The 17,771-nt window shown below is 43.7% G+C and overlaps 1 protein-coding gene across 1 annotated transcript in view; it reads right to left on the minus strand.

The window, feature by feature from the left end:
* Positions 1-571: 571 nt before the first annotated feature.
* LOC112224052 (zinc finger protein 518A-like) overlaps positions 572-17,771 on the minus strand; it is a 29,033-nt gene continuing 11,833 nt past the window's right edge. Inside the window, exon 2 of the mRNA XM_024387336.2 lies at positions 572-5,499. Coding sequence (XP_024243104.1) covers positions 1,096-5,481 — 4,386 coding nt within the window. The 5' untranslated portion in view covers positions 5,482-5,499 and the 3' untranslated portion in view covers positions 572-1,095. The remainder of the gene's footprint in view (positions 5,500-17,771) is intronic.

Below are 17,771 nucleotides of genomic sequence, written 5' to 3' on the forward strand. Positions count from 1 at the left end.
GTACCCGTTTCCTCCAGCATCTTCACAAGGTCCTTTGCTGTTGTTCTGAGCTTGATTTGCACTTGATTTGCACACATAAAAGTATGTTCAGCTGTAGGAGACAGAACGTGTCTCCTTCCTGATCGGTATGACGGTTGCGTGGTCTCATGGTGTTTGTACTTGCGTACTATTGTTTGTACAGATGAACGTGGTACCGTCAGGCATTTGGACATTGCTCCCAAGGATGAACCAGACTTGTGGAGGTCTACAATTACTTTGAGGTCTTGGCTGATTTATTTAGTTTTTACCATGATGTCAAGCAAAGAGGCACTGAATTTGAAGGTAGGCCTTGAAATACATCCACAGGTACACCTCCAATTGACTCAAATGATGTCAATTAGCCTATCAGAAGCTCCTAAAGTCATGACATAATTTTATGCCACTTTCCAAGCTGTTTAAAGGCACAGTCAGCTTAGTGTATGTATACTTCTGACCTACTGGAATTTTAATACAGTGAATTATAAATGAAATAATCTGTCTGTAAACAATTGTTGGAAAAATTACTTGTGTCATGCACAAAGTTGATGTCCTAACCAACTTGCCAAAACTATAGTTTGTTTACAAGAAATGTGGGGAGTGGTTGAAAACAAGTTAATGACAACAAGTTAATGACTCCAACCTAAGTGTATTTAAACTTCCAACTTCAACTGTATGTTACAAAGCAGAGGAGTTGAATCAGAGAATATGAAATCACCTGAGGAATTTGGTACATTTCTGAATAATAAAAAAAATCTTGCAACATTGCTCCCTCAAATATACTCCATTACAGTGTGCCAAGTTTTCACAGTTCAATTCCATCTGTACAAACAAGTTTGTCATATTTACATAATCGTATTAGAATATCTATACATACCAAAAGGTTTCAGGTTGTACCACACATCAACAGCCTCAAAAACGGTGACTCAAACATAGCTATTAGGGCATTTATGGGAATAGAAACTGCTGTAAGAATAAAGTATACTGATGAGTCATTTGAAAAATATACAACTTTAACCTCTCCATTTGTGCCACTCTATAGGATGGTATTTTGGACCATCCAGGGGCTGTGTGACAGCTTTAAAATGGCTTATTCCAGTCTCTGGTTGCCTCCATGAGATGCCGTTGGCCGTGGCCTATCCACTCCTCTTGGTTGTTGAAGAGTCGACCACAAAACCAACAGGCAAACATTGATGACCTCTCTGCACATCTAGATAAGGACTTCACCACCTCGTACTTTTTCCTGCTAGTCTTTTTAAACTTCAGTTTTAACAGAAATCGCTCTCGGACTCTGCTTTCTGAAGGCCGAAGTCTCGACCCACAGCTTTGTGATGAGGGACATTTCACCTTGGAGCTTTTCCCCAGAAGTCCAGTTGGGCCGAGTTCAGAGAGAGCTTGAACCGTTTTTTGAGACAGTGCCACCTTGGAAACAGCACCTTTGTACTTGTTAGCAGACCTCATGATACTGGCCACTTCAGGAATGTCGGCATCGGGATGGTTGAGAACCACTACCGGCTGATTTCGTCGGGGGCATTTTATCTCCTGTAGTGAACTGAATGGGTACAGTCTCAGAGTCCTCTCTGCATCTTTGGGTACAGGCACCCAGAGCGAGGGAGCCCCTTTCTCAGTTACTGCCTTGCTCGAGAGCCTCTTCACTTTAGGCAAGTGCTCTGGGAGTTCATCAAACAACGCTTTCCTGTGTCTCTTCCTTTGACTTAGCTGGCGACTTGGCCTTGGGGTAAGGGGCGATTTATTCAGACTATCTATGCCCACTTGCTGCCTGACCCTACCTTGCATGTTGGATTGGGGGGACAGAAGATTTGAGAGCTTGGAGGCTGTGACAGGTTTGTGGGAGGTATTTTGTATGGGTACCAGTTTTTGCCCTCCAGTAGAGACATTATTTGATGACATCAGAAAACAGGGCATCTGTGTGGAATTTGTGGCCAGATAAATGGGCTTGTTGGCAGAGTGTGCAGCACCAGCAAGAAATGTGCTACCATTGGCAGTTCTGACTATCTTATAAACAACTTTATTTCCTCGGTTTTCATTAGGTTGACCTTTCTGGTTCACAGACTTCCCATCAAGACTATTCAGAAGCATCCCTGACTTAGCTGGAGAGATATATCTAACCAAGAAGGCTTGTCGCCCAGTGTGCAATGCAGTTAATTTGTTCACCGAGTTCGCAGACATTGCCAAAACTGGACGGGACAAGAGTGGAGATTGAGACATTGAGCTTGCTAATTTGCTACCTGCATTGTGGGGGGGCTGGGTTACAGGGACTGGTCTCTGTACTAAGTAACAAGTCTGCAGTGACTTTATGGTATTTTCTCCAGGAGAACTATGTGCTGTGTCTGACAACAGCATATTTCCCTTAAAATCTGCGCTGTTGACTAGGTAGTGGCTTGCACTAGTACTGGCTCCAGGCTGAATAGCAGATAACGGCATTGCACCTTTTTCACTAGCACCTAAAGTATGTCCTAGAATGCTGAACCTTCCACCATTGAGGGTGAGTGCCAACCCTGTGGTGTGATTCTGTATTTCAATTCCTGGCTTAACATAGGACACATTGATCTGAGGAGCAGAGCATTTGGTTATCAGCTTGAACCCTGTGTTGCCTTGGAGCTGCACAGGTACAGCAAACTGGTTCTCTGCAGTCTGTAAGAACATCTGTTGCTTTCCCTCTGCAGTTTTAAGGATCCTTAGCATAGTCTTAGGTGGCTTAACAGAATCATGGCTAGCAGCTGAGCAGCCTATTCTATCTTTCTCAAGCTGGTGGTTAATGATAGCATCTGAATGCTCCTCCAGTATGCGACCCAAGACGGCCAAACTATTTATGCTCGCTGTTGCCCTTTCTGACACAGGAACACTCTCCTCTTCCATTTTTACTGTAGTTTGGACTTGGTGTTTAGACCCAGAGTGTCCATGATTATCTATCTCAGCTGCCACTGGGGTGGCCAGATCTACAGTAGCTATGCACTCATCAACCTCAATGTCACCATCTGACACTCTTTCCATTGCAGTCTCAGTCTCTTCTGCAGACTCCACTTCCCCATTCCCCTCATCTGGAGGTTGTGGAGATGCAGCCAATGTCAAGCTCCATTCAGGTGACTCTTTCATCCAAACACTTTCAACCTCTGTCGAAAGCTCTGATGGATGTTCACAAGGTTGTGTTGAGTTGGAGGACATGCTTGATGTTTCCTTTGAGTAATTATGAAAACTGAACACCTCTTGGTTGGGAGAATTAAGATATTCAGCATTAGCATCAGTCTCTTTGGAGTTGTCTGATTCAGCTGGGTGTGACTCCAGTTGGGGCATCAGATCTGGAGATAAAGTTTCAGTTTTAGTCTTAGTCGCTACACAGGAATTAATCTTATTGGCAGTAAAATCAGAAGGAACCATCTCCTTGATAATCGAATGATTATTTTCAACAGTATCATCAGAAGGTAGGATGTCACCAGTCATGGGTCCTGGGGCAGTCTTCTTAGGTTTGTCATTGGAGGCTAACGTCTCTCCATTGGGCATAGGGGAATTTTCAGTGATGGGGTCACTGATCTTATCAGCTGTAGCTGTATTCAGGTCACCAACTCTAAGCATGCTGATAGTTTCTTCAGAGACTGGTTCGGGAAGCATGGTCTCATAAGCTGATTCAGAGGGCATGGTCTTATCTGTGAGCATTTTGGCTGGAACGACCTCCACAGCAGTCACATTAGGGCTTGAATAAGCAGGCATTTTGTCTCCCAACTCAGAATCATTCGACTGATTAGCAATTGATGATGTATTGTTATTCAGTTTACCGTTCTGAATCGTGGAGTGATCTGACTCTTTGGTCATTGGAGAAACTGCCAAGGAAGGAATCTGTTCATCCTTAAACTTATGTTGTTCACCATTCCTCTGCTGCTCTGTGTGTTTTGCTTTCTGTGCTATTTTCTGTGGTAGTTTCTCCAGTATGGGCAACATCTCCTCAATGCTAATGTCCTCTTCCTCTGGTTTCACTTGAACTGAAATTGCAGCATCTCGATCAGTCCCTGAGGGGCTTAGAACTGTCAGGTAAGGGAAGCTAGTACTTGAATTTTCCCAATTTTCAGCCGAATCTGAGCATTGATTTCCATCGGAGGTAGCGTCTATAATTGGGCAGCCTCTCTCTTGCGCTCTACATAACATTCTATTTTCTGCAGAGGACTCAGGCTTTGCTGTTGGTATAACTTTGAGAACTAAATGCTTTTTGCCGTCAACCATTTTGAACCCCATTACTTTTGTAGTACAGTTAGGTGGAATAGAGATTTTATTTTTGACCATGAGAACAGTTAGTCCATTGGAGTTCGGGTTTAGGGTGTCAGCCCCATAACTGTCATCACTTTCCGGGGACTTAGGTGGTGGTATCGATGATACAGCCTGGGAGTCAAATTGTTGCTCATTTTTAAGAGTCCCTTTGACCCGCTTCTTACAGTCCTGTTTCACACCCACAGCCCTTTCAAGGAACTGTTGGGTTTCCTCCAATGTTTTCTCTGGGTTCAACAACCTTCCATTTTGGTCAAGTAAACCTACTCCAGGAAGAGAATTCAGTTTGGACATCCACTGGGATTCCTTAGATTGACCACCTGCAGCTGGGCTTTTCTTCAGCAGGAGTTTTAATCCTGAAGAGGAGTTTGCCAGGGTATTGTTGCGGTCCTCCATTGCTCTCCATTTATTTTTCTTGCCTGCTTCCTCACCATGGACAGTTACCATGTGCTTTGTGAGGTATTCTCTCCGTGCTGCCCCATATCCACAGACCTGACACGTGAAGGGGAAGGTACCCGAGTGGAGTTTTAGGTGCCTCTGGTGCTCACCTTGGCTAGAGCTCACATGTTGACATTTCACACATTTGAGCCGGCTCTCATTGTGATGATGGATGTGCTGAACAAATGTCCCTGCGTCAACTGTTGAAAACTCACATTTTTCGCAGTGAAAGTGTCCATTTTGGCTGTGAGACATGATATAGTGTCTAGTGAGCAGGAGGAGAGAGTACTGTACATCATCATTACAGATTTCGCATGTGACTAAAGTGTTCCTGTGCCCGATCCGATGGCGCTGAAGTGCAGGGAACTCATTTGTAACAAAGCCACACAAGTCACACGGATACGTCGGCAGGGTCCCCTTGTGGGCTCCCTGAAAATGTTTAAGGAGATCATTGGGGCTGTAGGTAGCATCACCCTTACACTCTGAACACCCAAAGCTAAGTATTTTCCCAGAGAAGACTGCACCTTGCTGTATTTTACATGGTGACTTAGATGCTTTTCTGGCTGTCTTGCGACTACCTGACTCTTCAACAGATGTTTCATCAGGGTCACATTGGTCACTATATGGCAACCCAGGAAATTGATCAAACTTCTGGCCGGTGTGGTCCTTTGCCAATTCCTTTTCTTCCTCAGCCTCCATGTCGTCATGGCTTTCAGCAGGATCATCCAGTGTTTTCAGGTCCTCTTCCATGCTTCAATATAGAGGCTCCTATGAACAAGAGAAGAGTGTCACAAATATGCTATCTAGCGGCACAAGACAATTTCTCACCACGGAATCCATTTTTGATTAAACAGTCAGTCAATCAGAACTTGGGAATTCTGACTAACCTTGCAAATCAGGTATTGGTGTCAAAGGAGAAATTATGTGATGAATCAAATCAGAACTTTAGACACCCGACACATTTGAACAAGAAATTGAATTCAGGTTTGTGGGTGAAAATAAAGTGGTATTTATGCTTAAATCCCAAGACCCTCTATGGCAGGGATCATCAACCAGATTCAGCCGAGGGAGGGAACAATCACAAATAATGTGTAGACTGAAAACATATTTAATATTTGACTAAAACAATTATTTCAATCCTTGCTTGCATTTGTATAGATCACATACACTAAATGGCCAAAAGTATGTGGACATCCCTTCAAATTTGTGGATTAGGATATTTCAGTCACACGCGTTGCTGACAGGTGTATAAAATCGAGCACACAGCCATGCAATCTCCATACACAAACATTGGCAGTAGAATGGCCTTAGTGAAGAGCTCAGTGACTATCAACATGACAGTCACAGGATGCCACCTTTCCAACAAGTTAGTTTGTCAAATTTCTGCCCTGATAGAGCTGCCCCGATCAACTGTAAGTGCTGTTATTGTGAAGTGGTGCAACAACAGCTCAGCCGCGATGTGGTAGGCCACACAAGCGCACAGAAAGGGACAGCGGAGTGCTGAAGCACGTAGTGCGTAAAAATCATCTGTCCTCGGTTGCATCACTTACTACCAAGCATCAAACTGCCTCTGGAAGAAACGTCAGCACAAGACCTGTTCGTCCGGAGATTCATGAAATGTGGTTTCTATGGCCGAGCATTCACACATAAACCTAAAGACCACCATGCGCAATGCAAAGCGTCAGCTGGAGTGGTGTAAAGCTCGCCGCCATTGGACTCTGGAGCAGCGGAAACATGTTCACTGGAATGATGAATCACACTTCACCATCTGGCAGTCAGACAGAAGAATCTGGGTTTGGCAGATGCCAGGAGAACACTACCTGCACAAATCAAGGTCCATACATAAATGGTTTGTCGAGATTGGTGTGGAAGAACTTGACCGGCCTGCAAAGAGACCTGACCTCCACCCCATCAAACACCTTTGGGATGAACTAGAACGCCGACTGCAAGCCAGGCCTTATTCTCCCAACATCAGTGCCGACCTCACTAACGCAGTTGTTGCTGAATGGAAGCAAGACCCCGCAGCAATACTCCAACATCTAGTGGAAAGCCTTCCCAGAAGAGTAGAGGCTATGATAACAGCAAGGGGGGATTTTGGAATGAGATGTTCAACGAGCAGGTGCCCACATACTTTTGGCCATGTAGTGTATTTCTCCATTATGCATGGGGATAGTATTATGCATGCATAGTATGTATATCAGCCCTCTGATTGCAAATTGTGCCGATCTGTTCTGGGCCGGCTGCAGCTTAACTAAGTCTTTCCTTGCAGCACAGGACCACACGACTGGACAATAATCAAGATTAGACAAAACTAGAGCCTGCAAAACCTGCTTTCTGGAGTGTGGTGTCTTTATTACAGCTAAACCTCTCCCCATCTTTACAACCATTGAATCTATATGTTTTGACCATGAAAGTTTACAATCTAAAAGGTAATGCCAAGTAATTTAGTCTACTCAACTTGTTCAACAGCCACACCATTCATTACCATATTCAGCTGAGGTCTAGAACTTAAGGAATGATTTGTACCAAATACAAAGCTTACTTTTAGAGATGTTCAGGACCAGTTTATTACTGGCCACCCATTCCAAATCAGACTGAAACTCTAACCTGTTGAGTGTAGGGGGCAGTATTTTGATGTTTGGATGAAAAACGTAACCAAATGAAACTGCCTATTTCTCAGGCTCAGAATATCCATATAATTGTCAGATTAGGATAGAAAACACAAGTTTCCAAAACGGTCTAAATATTGTCTGTGAGTATAACAGAACTGATATTGCAGGCGAAAACCTGAGGAAGATCCAACCAGGAAGTGCCTAAGAAATTAATCTCAGAAAAATCTGGAACTTTCTGTCCAAAGATTATGCAGAAAAAAGTACCCATGCTTTTGTCACTTCTAGATTAGACTACTGCAATGCTCTGCTTTCCGGCTACCAGGATAAAGCAATAAATAAACTCCAGTTCGTGCTAAACACGGCTGCTGAAATCTTGACTAGAACCCCAAAAAATGATCATATTACGCCAGTGCTAGCCTCTCTACACTGGCTTCCTGTTGAGGCTAGGGCTGATTTAAAGGTTTTACTTCTAATCTACAAAGCATTACATGGGCTTGTTCCTACAGATCTTTCAGATTTGGTCCTCCCGTACATACGCTACGGTCACAAGATGCAGGCCTCTTTATTGTCCCTAGAATTTCTAAGCAAACAGCTGGAGGCAGGGCTTTATCCTATAGAGCTCCATTTTATGGAATGGTGTGCCTATCCATGTGAGAGACGCAGACTCGGTCTCAACCTTTAAGTCTTTATTTAAGACTAATTTCCTCAGTAGGTCCTATGATTGAGTGTAGTCTGGCCCAGGAGTGTGGAGGTGAACGGAAAGTTACTGGAGCCTCAAACCGCCCTTGCTGTCTCTGCCTGGCCAGTCCCCCCCCCCCCCCACTGGAATTCTCAGCCTTAAACCCTATTACGGGGGCTGAGTGACTGGCTTACTTGTGCTCTTCCATGCCATCCCTAGGTACGTCACTTGAATAGATTGAGTCACTGACGAGGTCTTCCTGTCTGGGTTGGCGCCGTGGGGGAGATCTTCGTGGGCTATATTCGGCCTCGTCTCAGGTAAGTTGGTGGTTGAAGATATCCTTCTAGTGGTGTGGGGGCTGTGCTTTGGCAAAGTGTGTGGGGGTATATCCTGCCTGTTTGGCCCTGTCTGGGGGTATCCTCAGACTGGGCCACAGTGTCTCCGACCCCTCGTCTCAAACTATTGCAGCATAAATACTGGAGGCTGTGATGGGGGGCTAGGGTCAGTCTGTTATATCTGGAGTATTTATCCTGTCTTATACGGTGTCCTGTGTGAATTTAAGTATGCTCTCTAATTCACTCTCTCTTTCTCTGAGGACCTAAGCCCTAGGACCATGCCTCAGGACTACCTGGCCTGATGACTCCTTGCTGTCCCCAGTCCACCTGGTCATGCTGCTGCTCCAGTTTCAACTGTTCTGCCTGCAGCTATGGAACCCTGACCTGTTCACCCCTCATAGCCTGGTTCATCTCTACGTTTCTTCCTAGGTTTCGGCCTTTCTAGGGAGTTTGTCCTAGTCACTGTGTTTCTACACCTGCATTGCTTGCTGTTTAGGGGTTTAAACTGGGTTTCTGTACAGCACTTTGTGACATCAGCTGATGTCAGAAGGGCTTTGGAAATACATTTTATTGATTGATCGGTCGGCAGGATCACTGGAGAGACAAGCAGTTGGGCTGTGCGATATGGCCAAAATCTCATATCCCGATATAGGTCATTTCATATCCCGATAACTATACAATTTGCGTTTGGTACCTTGGGTTGAGTGTTAGCACCAACTCACAAAACCCCCGTTTCTCGACAGTGTGAATTGGGGCCGTGTCTTTGCAGATATACGTTGTAACGGCAGCTGTTATCTCCTTCCATCTTCGTGATTCTTTGCCATATGGTTTGCCACGGGCAAAAGCCTCTTGCAACGTTCTGAGTCGGGGGTATGTTTTGAGCCCTTGACTGTACTTTTTTGGGTCTCATCTGTAGACTCTCTCCATACTGTTCCACATGATTCTTGCGTAGGTGGTAAAAGAGGTTAGTGGTGTTTGAGTCTGTTGTGTGGACCGGCTTGTGGCATATTTTGCAGAGGACGGTTTGTGTCAGACTTCCATACCAGAACCACTTCCATGCGACCGAAGTAGCCCCTCTTTTAGGTAAGAGATCCGTGTCTCTGTGCTCTGTCACATTCACTCTCCTCCATGTTTGTTTGTGCTGCAAATTTCCTTCCACACGAACGCAAAGCGTCGTCCAATTGACTAAAAATATTGCCGTAAAGAGTGTGATATGCGACAACAAAATAAATTATAGATATATTATGCTCCATCATCACACAATATATATCGTCATATCGCCCAGCGCTAAAAAGCAGTCCCAGCAACTGATGCCAACTGCGTCGCGGGATCCAAACTAAGAAGCTAGGTAGCTAGCAAGAACTTTACAAATCACTCTCAAACAAACTTTCCAAACAAAATTGAGCTGTTCCTTGTTCAACAGTTAGTGTTGCTTAGTACGGGAGGCTTACAGGGCTACCAACCTCTGAGGGCTCCCGAGTGGCGCAGCGGTCTAAGGCACTGCATCTCAGTGCTAGAGGTGTTACTACAGACCCTGGTTCAATTCCAGGCTGTATCAAAATTGGCTGTGATTTGGAGTCCAATAGGGCACAATTAGCCAGATTTGTCTGGGCTAGGGTTTGGCCGGGGTAGGACGTCATTGTAAATTAATTTGTTCTTAAATGTGACTTTAGTTTCTAAATGACAAAATGTTTTTTTTTTACGTAAAGTTTATCCAGTAAACTTTGTGAGCACATACATTATACCCAAACATCATGGAACACCCCTTTCCACAGAGTTAATAAAAAGGACTCGTGACAATTTTAATTAGTTAAGATAACGCAGGGAGAGGATCCCACTGTTGAAATGGATAAGAAATCTACAAACTAAAGACCAATTATTCAGACTGCAGCCGTTTAAATGCTTTAGTCTGGTAAACGCGGCCGATCTAAGAACAATGGTACTCTGAAAGATCCATTCTCAAGAACATTTCCGAATGGTACCCTGACATATCCATTATAACAAGCTACTATGGAAGACTGATCTCTGGTGGACAAACCAGACTTTCTGTTGACTGACTATCCAGCAGAAGGACCGGCGATAGCCGAGAGGGAAAACCATGGCATACACTCGTAAACATGTAAATTGTCATTTATTTTAGAATGAGCAGTTGTTCATGTTCAAAGTATTAGCATTTCCATGACTGTAGGTATCAACTGTATTAAGTGTGTCCACTCAGTTTGCTGCTCTTGAGCTGTCCCCACCCATTTCCTTTGTCTACCAAACAGTCATATCGGTTTCGTCCACTAGGGATATTTTCTTTGTGTCATGTTCGGAGCCAATGTATGATCTACTGTGTGTTACAACATAGCAACATAGCTTCTGCGTGTAAATCAGCTAGAAATATGTGTCGGCATCGAGTAATTGTCTCTGGCCCCCTCCCAGTTAGGGGGAGTGATGAGCTCTACAGCAGAGTCTCTCAACTCAATCGCTGGTTGAAAACTGTTTTCTGCCCCTCCCAAAAGATAGAATTTGTAGATAATTGGCCCTCTTTCTGGGACTCACCCACAAACAGGACCAAGCCTGACCTGCTGAGGAGTGACGGACTCCATCCTAGCTGGAGGGGTGCTCTCATCTTATCTACCAACATAGACAGGGCTCTAACTCCTCTAGCTCCACAATGAAATAGGGTGCAGGCCAGGCAGCAGGCTGTTAGCCAGCCTGCCAGCATAGCGGAGTCTGCCACTAGCATAGTCAGTGTAGTCAGCTCAGCTATCACCATTGAGACCGTGTCTGTGCCTCGACCTGGGTTGGGCAAAACTAAACATGGCGGTGTTCGCCTTAGCAATCTCACTGGGATAAAGACCACCTCCATTCCTGTCAGTATTGAAAGAGATCATGATACCTCACATCTCAAAATAGGGCTACTTAATGTTAGATCCCTTACTTCAAAAGGCAATTATAGTCAATGAACTAATCACTGATCATAATCTTGATGTGATTGGCCTGACTGAAACATGGCTTAAGCCTGATGAATTTACTGTGTTAAATGAGGCCTCACCTCCTGGCTACACTAGTGACCATATCCCCGTGCATCCCGCAAAGGCGGAGGTGTTGATAACATTTACGATAGCAAATTTCAATTTACAAAAAAAAAAACTGACGTTTTCATCTTTTGAGCTTCTAGTCATGAAATCTATGCAGCCTACTCAATCACTTTTTATAGCTACTGTTTACAGGCCTCCTGGGCCATATACAGCGTTCCTCACTGAGTTCCCTGAATTCCTATCGGACCTTGTAGTCATAGCAGATAATATTCTAATTTTTGGTGACTTTAATATTCACATGGAAAAGTCCACAGACCCACTCCAAAAGGCTTTCGGAGCCATCATCGACTCAGTGGGTTTTGTCCAACATGTCTCTGGACCCACTCACTGTCACAGTCATACGCTGGACCTAGTTTTGTCCCATGGAATAAATGTTGTGGATCTTAATGTTTTTCCTCATAATCCTGGACTATCGGACCACCATTTTATTACGTTTGCAATTGCAACAAATAATCTGCTCAGACCCCAACCAAGGAACATCAAAAGTCATGCTATAAATTCACAGACAACACAAAGATTCCTTGATGTCCTTCCAGATTCCCTCTGTCTACCCAAGGACGCCAGAGGCCAAAAATCAGTTAACCACCTAACTGAGGAACTCAATTTAACCTTGCGCAATACCCTAGATGCAGTTGCACCCCTAAAAACTAAAAACATTTCTCATAAGAAACTAGCTCCCTGGTACACAGAAAATAACCGAGCTCTGAAGCAAGCTTCCAGAAAATTGGAACGGAAATGGCGCCACACCAAACTGGAAGTCTTCCGACTAGCTTGGAAAGACAGTACCGAAGAGCCCTTACTGCTGCTCGATCATCCTATCTTTCAAACTTAATTGAGGAAAATAAGAACAATCCGAAATTCCTTTTTGATACTGTCACAAAGCTAACTAAAAAGCAGCATTCCCCAAGAGAGGATGACTTTCACTTTAGCAGTGATAAATTCAGGAACTTCTTTGAGGAAAAGATTATGATTATTAGAAAGCAAATTACGGACTCCTCTTTAAATCTGCGTATTCCTTCGAAGCTCAGTTGTCCTGAGTCTGCACAACTCTGCCAGGACCTAGGATCAAGAGAGACGCTCAAGTGTTTTAGTACTATATCTCTTGACACAATGATGAAAATAATCATGGCCTCTAAACCTTCAAGCTGCATACTGGACCCTATCCCAACTAAACTACTGAAAGAGCTGCTTCCTGTGCTTGGCCCTCCTATGTTGAACATAATAAACGGCTCTCTATCCACCGGATGTGTACCAAACTCACTAAAAGTGGCAGTAATAAAGCCTCTCTTGAAAAAGTCAAACCTTGACCCAGAAAATATAAAAAACTATTGGCCTATATCAAATCTTCCATTCCTCTCAAAAATTTTAGAAAAGGCTGTTGCGCAGCAACTTACTGCCTTCCTGAAGACAAACAATGTATACGAAATGCTTCAGTCTGGTTTTAGACCCCATCATAGCACTGAGGCGGCACTTGTGAAGGTGGTAAATGACATTTTAATGGCATCGGACCGAGGCTCTGCATCTGTCCTCGTGCTCCTAGACCTTAGTGCTGCTTTTGATACCATCGATCACCACATTCTTTTGGAGAGATGGGAAACCCAAATTGGTCTACACCGACAAGTTCTGGACTGGTTTAGATCTTATCTGTCGGAAAGATATCAGTTTGTCTCTGAATGGTTTGTCCTCTGACAAATCAACGTGTTCCTCAAGGTTCCGTTTTAGGACCACTATTGTTTTCACTATATATTTTAGCTCTTGGGGATGTTATTCGAAAACATAATGTTAACTTTCACTGCTATGCGGATGACACACAGCTGTACATTTCAATGAAACATGGTGAAGCCCCAAAATTGCCCTTGCTAGAAGCATGTGTTTCAGACATAAGGAAGTGGATGGCTGCAAACTTTCTACTTTTAAACTCGGACAAAACAGAGATGCTTGTTCTAGGTCCCAAGAAACAAAGAGATCTTCTGTTGAATCTGACAATTAATCTTAATGGTTGTACAGTCGTCTCAAATAAAACTGTGAAGGACCTCGGCGTTACTCTGGACCCTGATCTCTCTTTTGAAGAACATATCAAGACCATTTCAAGGACAGCTTTTTTCCATCTATGTAACATTGCAAAAATCAGAAACTTTCTGTCCAAAAATGATGCAGAAAAATTAATCCATGCTTTTGTCACTTCTAGGTTAGACTACTGCAATGATCTACTTTCCGGCTACCCGGATAAAGCACTAAATAAACTTCAGTTGGTGCTAAATACGGCTGCTAGAATCCTGACTTGAACCAAAAAATGTGATCATATTACTCCAGTGCTAGCCTCTCTACACTGGCTTCCTGTCAAAGCAAGGGCTGATTTCAAGGTTTTACTGCTAACCTACAAAGCATTACATGGGCTTGCTCCTACCCATCTCTCTGATTTGGTCCTGCCGTACATACCTACACGTACGCTACGGTCACAAGACACAGGCCTCCTAATTGTCCCTAGAATTTCTAAGCAAACAGCTGGAGGCAGGGCTTTCTCCTATAGAGCTCCATTTTTATGGAACGGTCTGCCTACCCATGTCAGAGACGCAAACTCGGTCTCAACCTTTAAGTCTTTACTGAAGACTCATCTCTTCAGTGGGTCATATGATTGAGTGTAGTCTGGCCCAGGAGTGGGAAGGTGAACAGAAAGGCTCTGGAGCAACGAACCGCCCTTGCTGTCTCTGCCTGGCCGGTTCCCCTCTTTCCACTGGGATTCTCTGCCTCTAACCCTATTACAGGGGCTGAGTCACTGGCTTACTGGGGCTCTCTCATGCCATCCCTGGAAGGGGTGCGTCACCTGAGTGGGTTGATTCACTGATGTGGTCATCCTGTCTGGGTTGGCGGCCCCCCTTGGGTTGTGCCATGGCGGAGATCTTTGTGGGCTATACTCGGCCATGTCTCAGGATGGTAAGTTGGTGGTTGAAGATATCCCTCTAGTTGTGTGGGGGCTGTGCTTTGGCAAAGTGGGTGGGGTTATATCCTTCCTGTTTGGCCCTGTCCGGGGGTGTCCTCGGATGAGTCCACAGTGTCTCCTGACCCCTCCTGTCTCAGCCTCCAGTATTTATGCTGCAGTAGTTTGTGTCGGGGGGCTAGGGTCAGTTTGTTATATCTGGAGTACTTCTCCTGTCCTATTCGGTGTCCTGTGTGAATCTAAGTGTGCGTTCTCTAATTCTCTCCTTCTCTCTCTTGGAGGACCTGAGCCCTAGGACCATGCCCCAGGATTACCTGACATGATGACTCCTTGCTGTCCCCAGTCCACCTGGCCGTGCTGCTGCTCCAGTTTCAACTGTTCTGCCTTCTTATTATTCGAACATGCTGATCATTTATGAACATTTGAACATCTTGGCCATGTTCTGTTATAATCTCCACCCGGCACAGCCAGAAGAGGACTGGCCACCCCACATATGCTCTCTCTAATTCTCTCTTTTTTTTCTCTCTCTCGGAGGACCAGCCCTAGGACCATGCCCCAGGACTATCTGACATGATGACTCCTTGCTGTCCCCAGTCCATCTGACCGTGCTGCTGCTCCAGTTTCAACTGTTCTGCCTTATTATTATACGACCATGCTGGTCATTTATGAACATTTGAACATCTTGGCCATGTTCCGTTATAATCTCCACCCGGCACAGCCAGAAGAGGACTGGCCACCCCACATAGCCTGGTTCCTCTCTAGGTTTCTTCCAAGGTTTTGGCCTTTCTAGGGAGTTTTTCCTAGCCACCGTGCTTCTACACCTGCATTGCTTGGTGTTTGGGGTTTTAGGCTGGGTTTCTGTACAGCACTTTGAGATATCAGCTGATGTACGAAGGGCTATATAAATAAATTTGATTTGTTTACGCAATTGATTAGTTAGTTAGTAAATAAATAATTAAGCCAATTTGTATATTGCTGATTCATAATTTATGCTAGGGTTCGTGCAGATATCCAAGGGTTTGCGACGATCAGGAATGAGACTGATGCGGTAATAATATATTAATATAAATCTGTAATCGATAAGGTATGAAAATATCTGAAGAGTTAATTTGGGAAATAGACTCTTTAAAAACATTTTCCCGTGGTGCCCTGACTTCCCAGTTAATTATAATTTACATAAATAGCTTAATCACGTAAGGAATATTTCCATAGAGAATTGATTTGATAATAATAACATGCTTCACATTTAATGATTGTCACGCTAAGACAGTACTTAGCATGAGTTTGTAAGTAACAAAAAAATCCCAGGACGTAGACATATCTGATATGGGTAGAAAGCTTAAATTATTGTTAATCTAACTGCACTGTCCAATTTACAGTAGCTATTACACTGAAATAATACCATGCTATTGTTTGAGGAGAGGGCACAATTACAAATTTGAAAATGTATTAATAAACCAATTAGGCACATTTGGGCAGTCTTGATACAACATTTTGAACAGATATGCAATGGTTCATTGGACCAGTCTAAAACTTTGCACATACACTGCTGCCATCTAGTGTCCAACATTTAAATTGTGCCTGGGCCTCTCTTGCATTTAAAAGATGGTTAAACAAATGAATTTAAAAAAGGATCTCTGTACTTTGCTCCGTTATTCTTTCCCTCAATCCTGACTAGTCTCCCAGTCCCTGATGCTGAAAAACATCCCCACAACATAATGCTACCAGCAGCATGCTTCACCGTAGGGGTGGTGCCAGGTTTCCTCCAGACGTGACGCTTGGCATTCAGGCCAAAGACTTCAATCTTGGATTCATCAGACCAGAGAAGATTGTTTCTCATGGTCAGAGTCCTTTAGGTGCCTTTTGGCAAACTCCAATCAGGCTGACGTGCCTTTTACTGAGGGGTGGCTTCTGTCTGGCCACTCTACTATAAATGCCTGATTGATGGAGTGAGATGGTTGTCCTTCTGGAAGGTTCTCCCATCTCCAAAGAGGAATTCTGGATCTCTGTCAGAGTGACCATCAGGTTCTTGATCACCTCCTTGACAAAGGCCCTTCTCCCCCGATTGCTCAGTTTGGCCAGGCAGCGAGCTCTAAGAAGAGTCTTGGTGGTTCCAAACTTCGTCCATTTAAGAATTATGGAGGCCACTGCGTTATTGGGGACCTTCAATACTGCAGAAATGTTTTGGTACCCTTCCCCAGATCTATTCCTTCGACCTCATGGCTTGGCTTTTGCTAAGACATGCATTGTCAACTGTGGGACCTTATATAGACAGGTGTGTGCCTTTCCAAATCATGTCAAATCAATGGAATTTACCACTGGTGGACTCCAATCAAGTTGCAGAAACATCAAGGATGAGCAATGGAAAAAATAATCCACCTGAGCTCAATTTCGAGTCTCATAGCAAAGGGTCTGAATACTTATGAAAATAAGGTATTTAAGTTTATTATTTATACATTTGCACAGATTTCTAAAAAACTGTTTATGGGGTGTTAGAATAAGGCTTTAATGTAACAAAATTTGGAAAAAGTCAAGGGGTCTGAATACTCTAAGGATTGAAAATGGCGGATTTGGGCAATAATAAGTGCCTATATTTGAACGTAGTGGCTGTACAGTAATATGCTATACATGACGTCAGAACTCTGGCTCTGCGCTTTACAGCGCTGTATGGGTTTTGACTGATGGCCTTTCTGAACTTAAGAAGTTGCCCCCATCCTCCCCGGTAATTGGGGAACTTTAGCAAATGTTTTGCTGTTCGAGTGAGGGAAACAACATAGTCATTTTAAATTATGTATTTTGAAAGATGAGATATTGCACTGCACATTTCCAAATCAAACTCATGTAATATACAGTGTCTACGTTTATGATCACTATGTTGATGTACAGTTACAAGATGACATGGCATCATACCTTGGGTTGTTCTGAACAGAATGAGCCTGTTTGTTGATTGTGAAGAAAATTCACAGAGACACACGCACCTGAATGCACTCGTTACTCCTTTCTAAATGCAACAAAATATGATCCGTTTTTGTGAATGTCTAATACTAAGATGATATTGTATGGCTTAACTCATGTTGGCAATAAAGCAAGCTTTCAAATCATGCCCAGAAATACAGCCAGTATGATACATTTTTGGATCATATGATTCATTATTCATCATACCTGGCTCCATTTCTGTATTTTGAGAGTAATACATCTTAAACTGACATGTAAAACATTTTGGGGCTATTTCAACCATGGACTAATGAAATTAATGAATAAAATATATATTTTTGGGGTGGAATTTTGCCTTTAACTGTACCTCTTTGAACGTAAGTAAACTATAGACAGGGGCAACGCTGTGATGGAATGCATTCTGACTGTTGTGCTCACTTACTCTAATATTGTCAT

This window comes from Oncorhynchus tshawytscha, linkage group LG25, assembly GCF_018296145.1.
Source record: "Oncorhynchus tshawytscha isolate Ot180627B linkage group LG25, Otsh_v2.0, whole genome shotgun sequence".
Classification (NCBI taxonomy): Eukaryota; Metazoa; Chordata; class Actinopteri; order Salmoniformes; family Salmonidae; genus Oncorhynchus; species Oncorhynchus tshawytscha.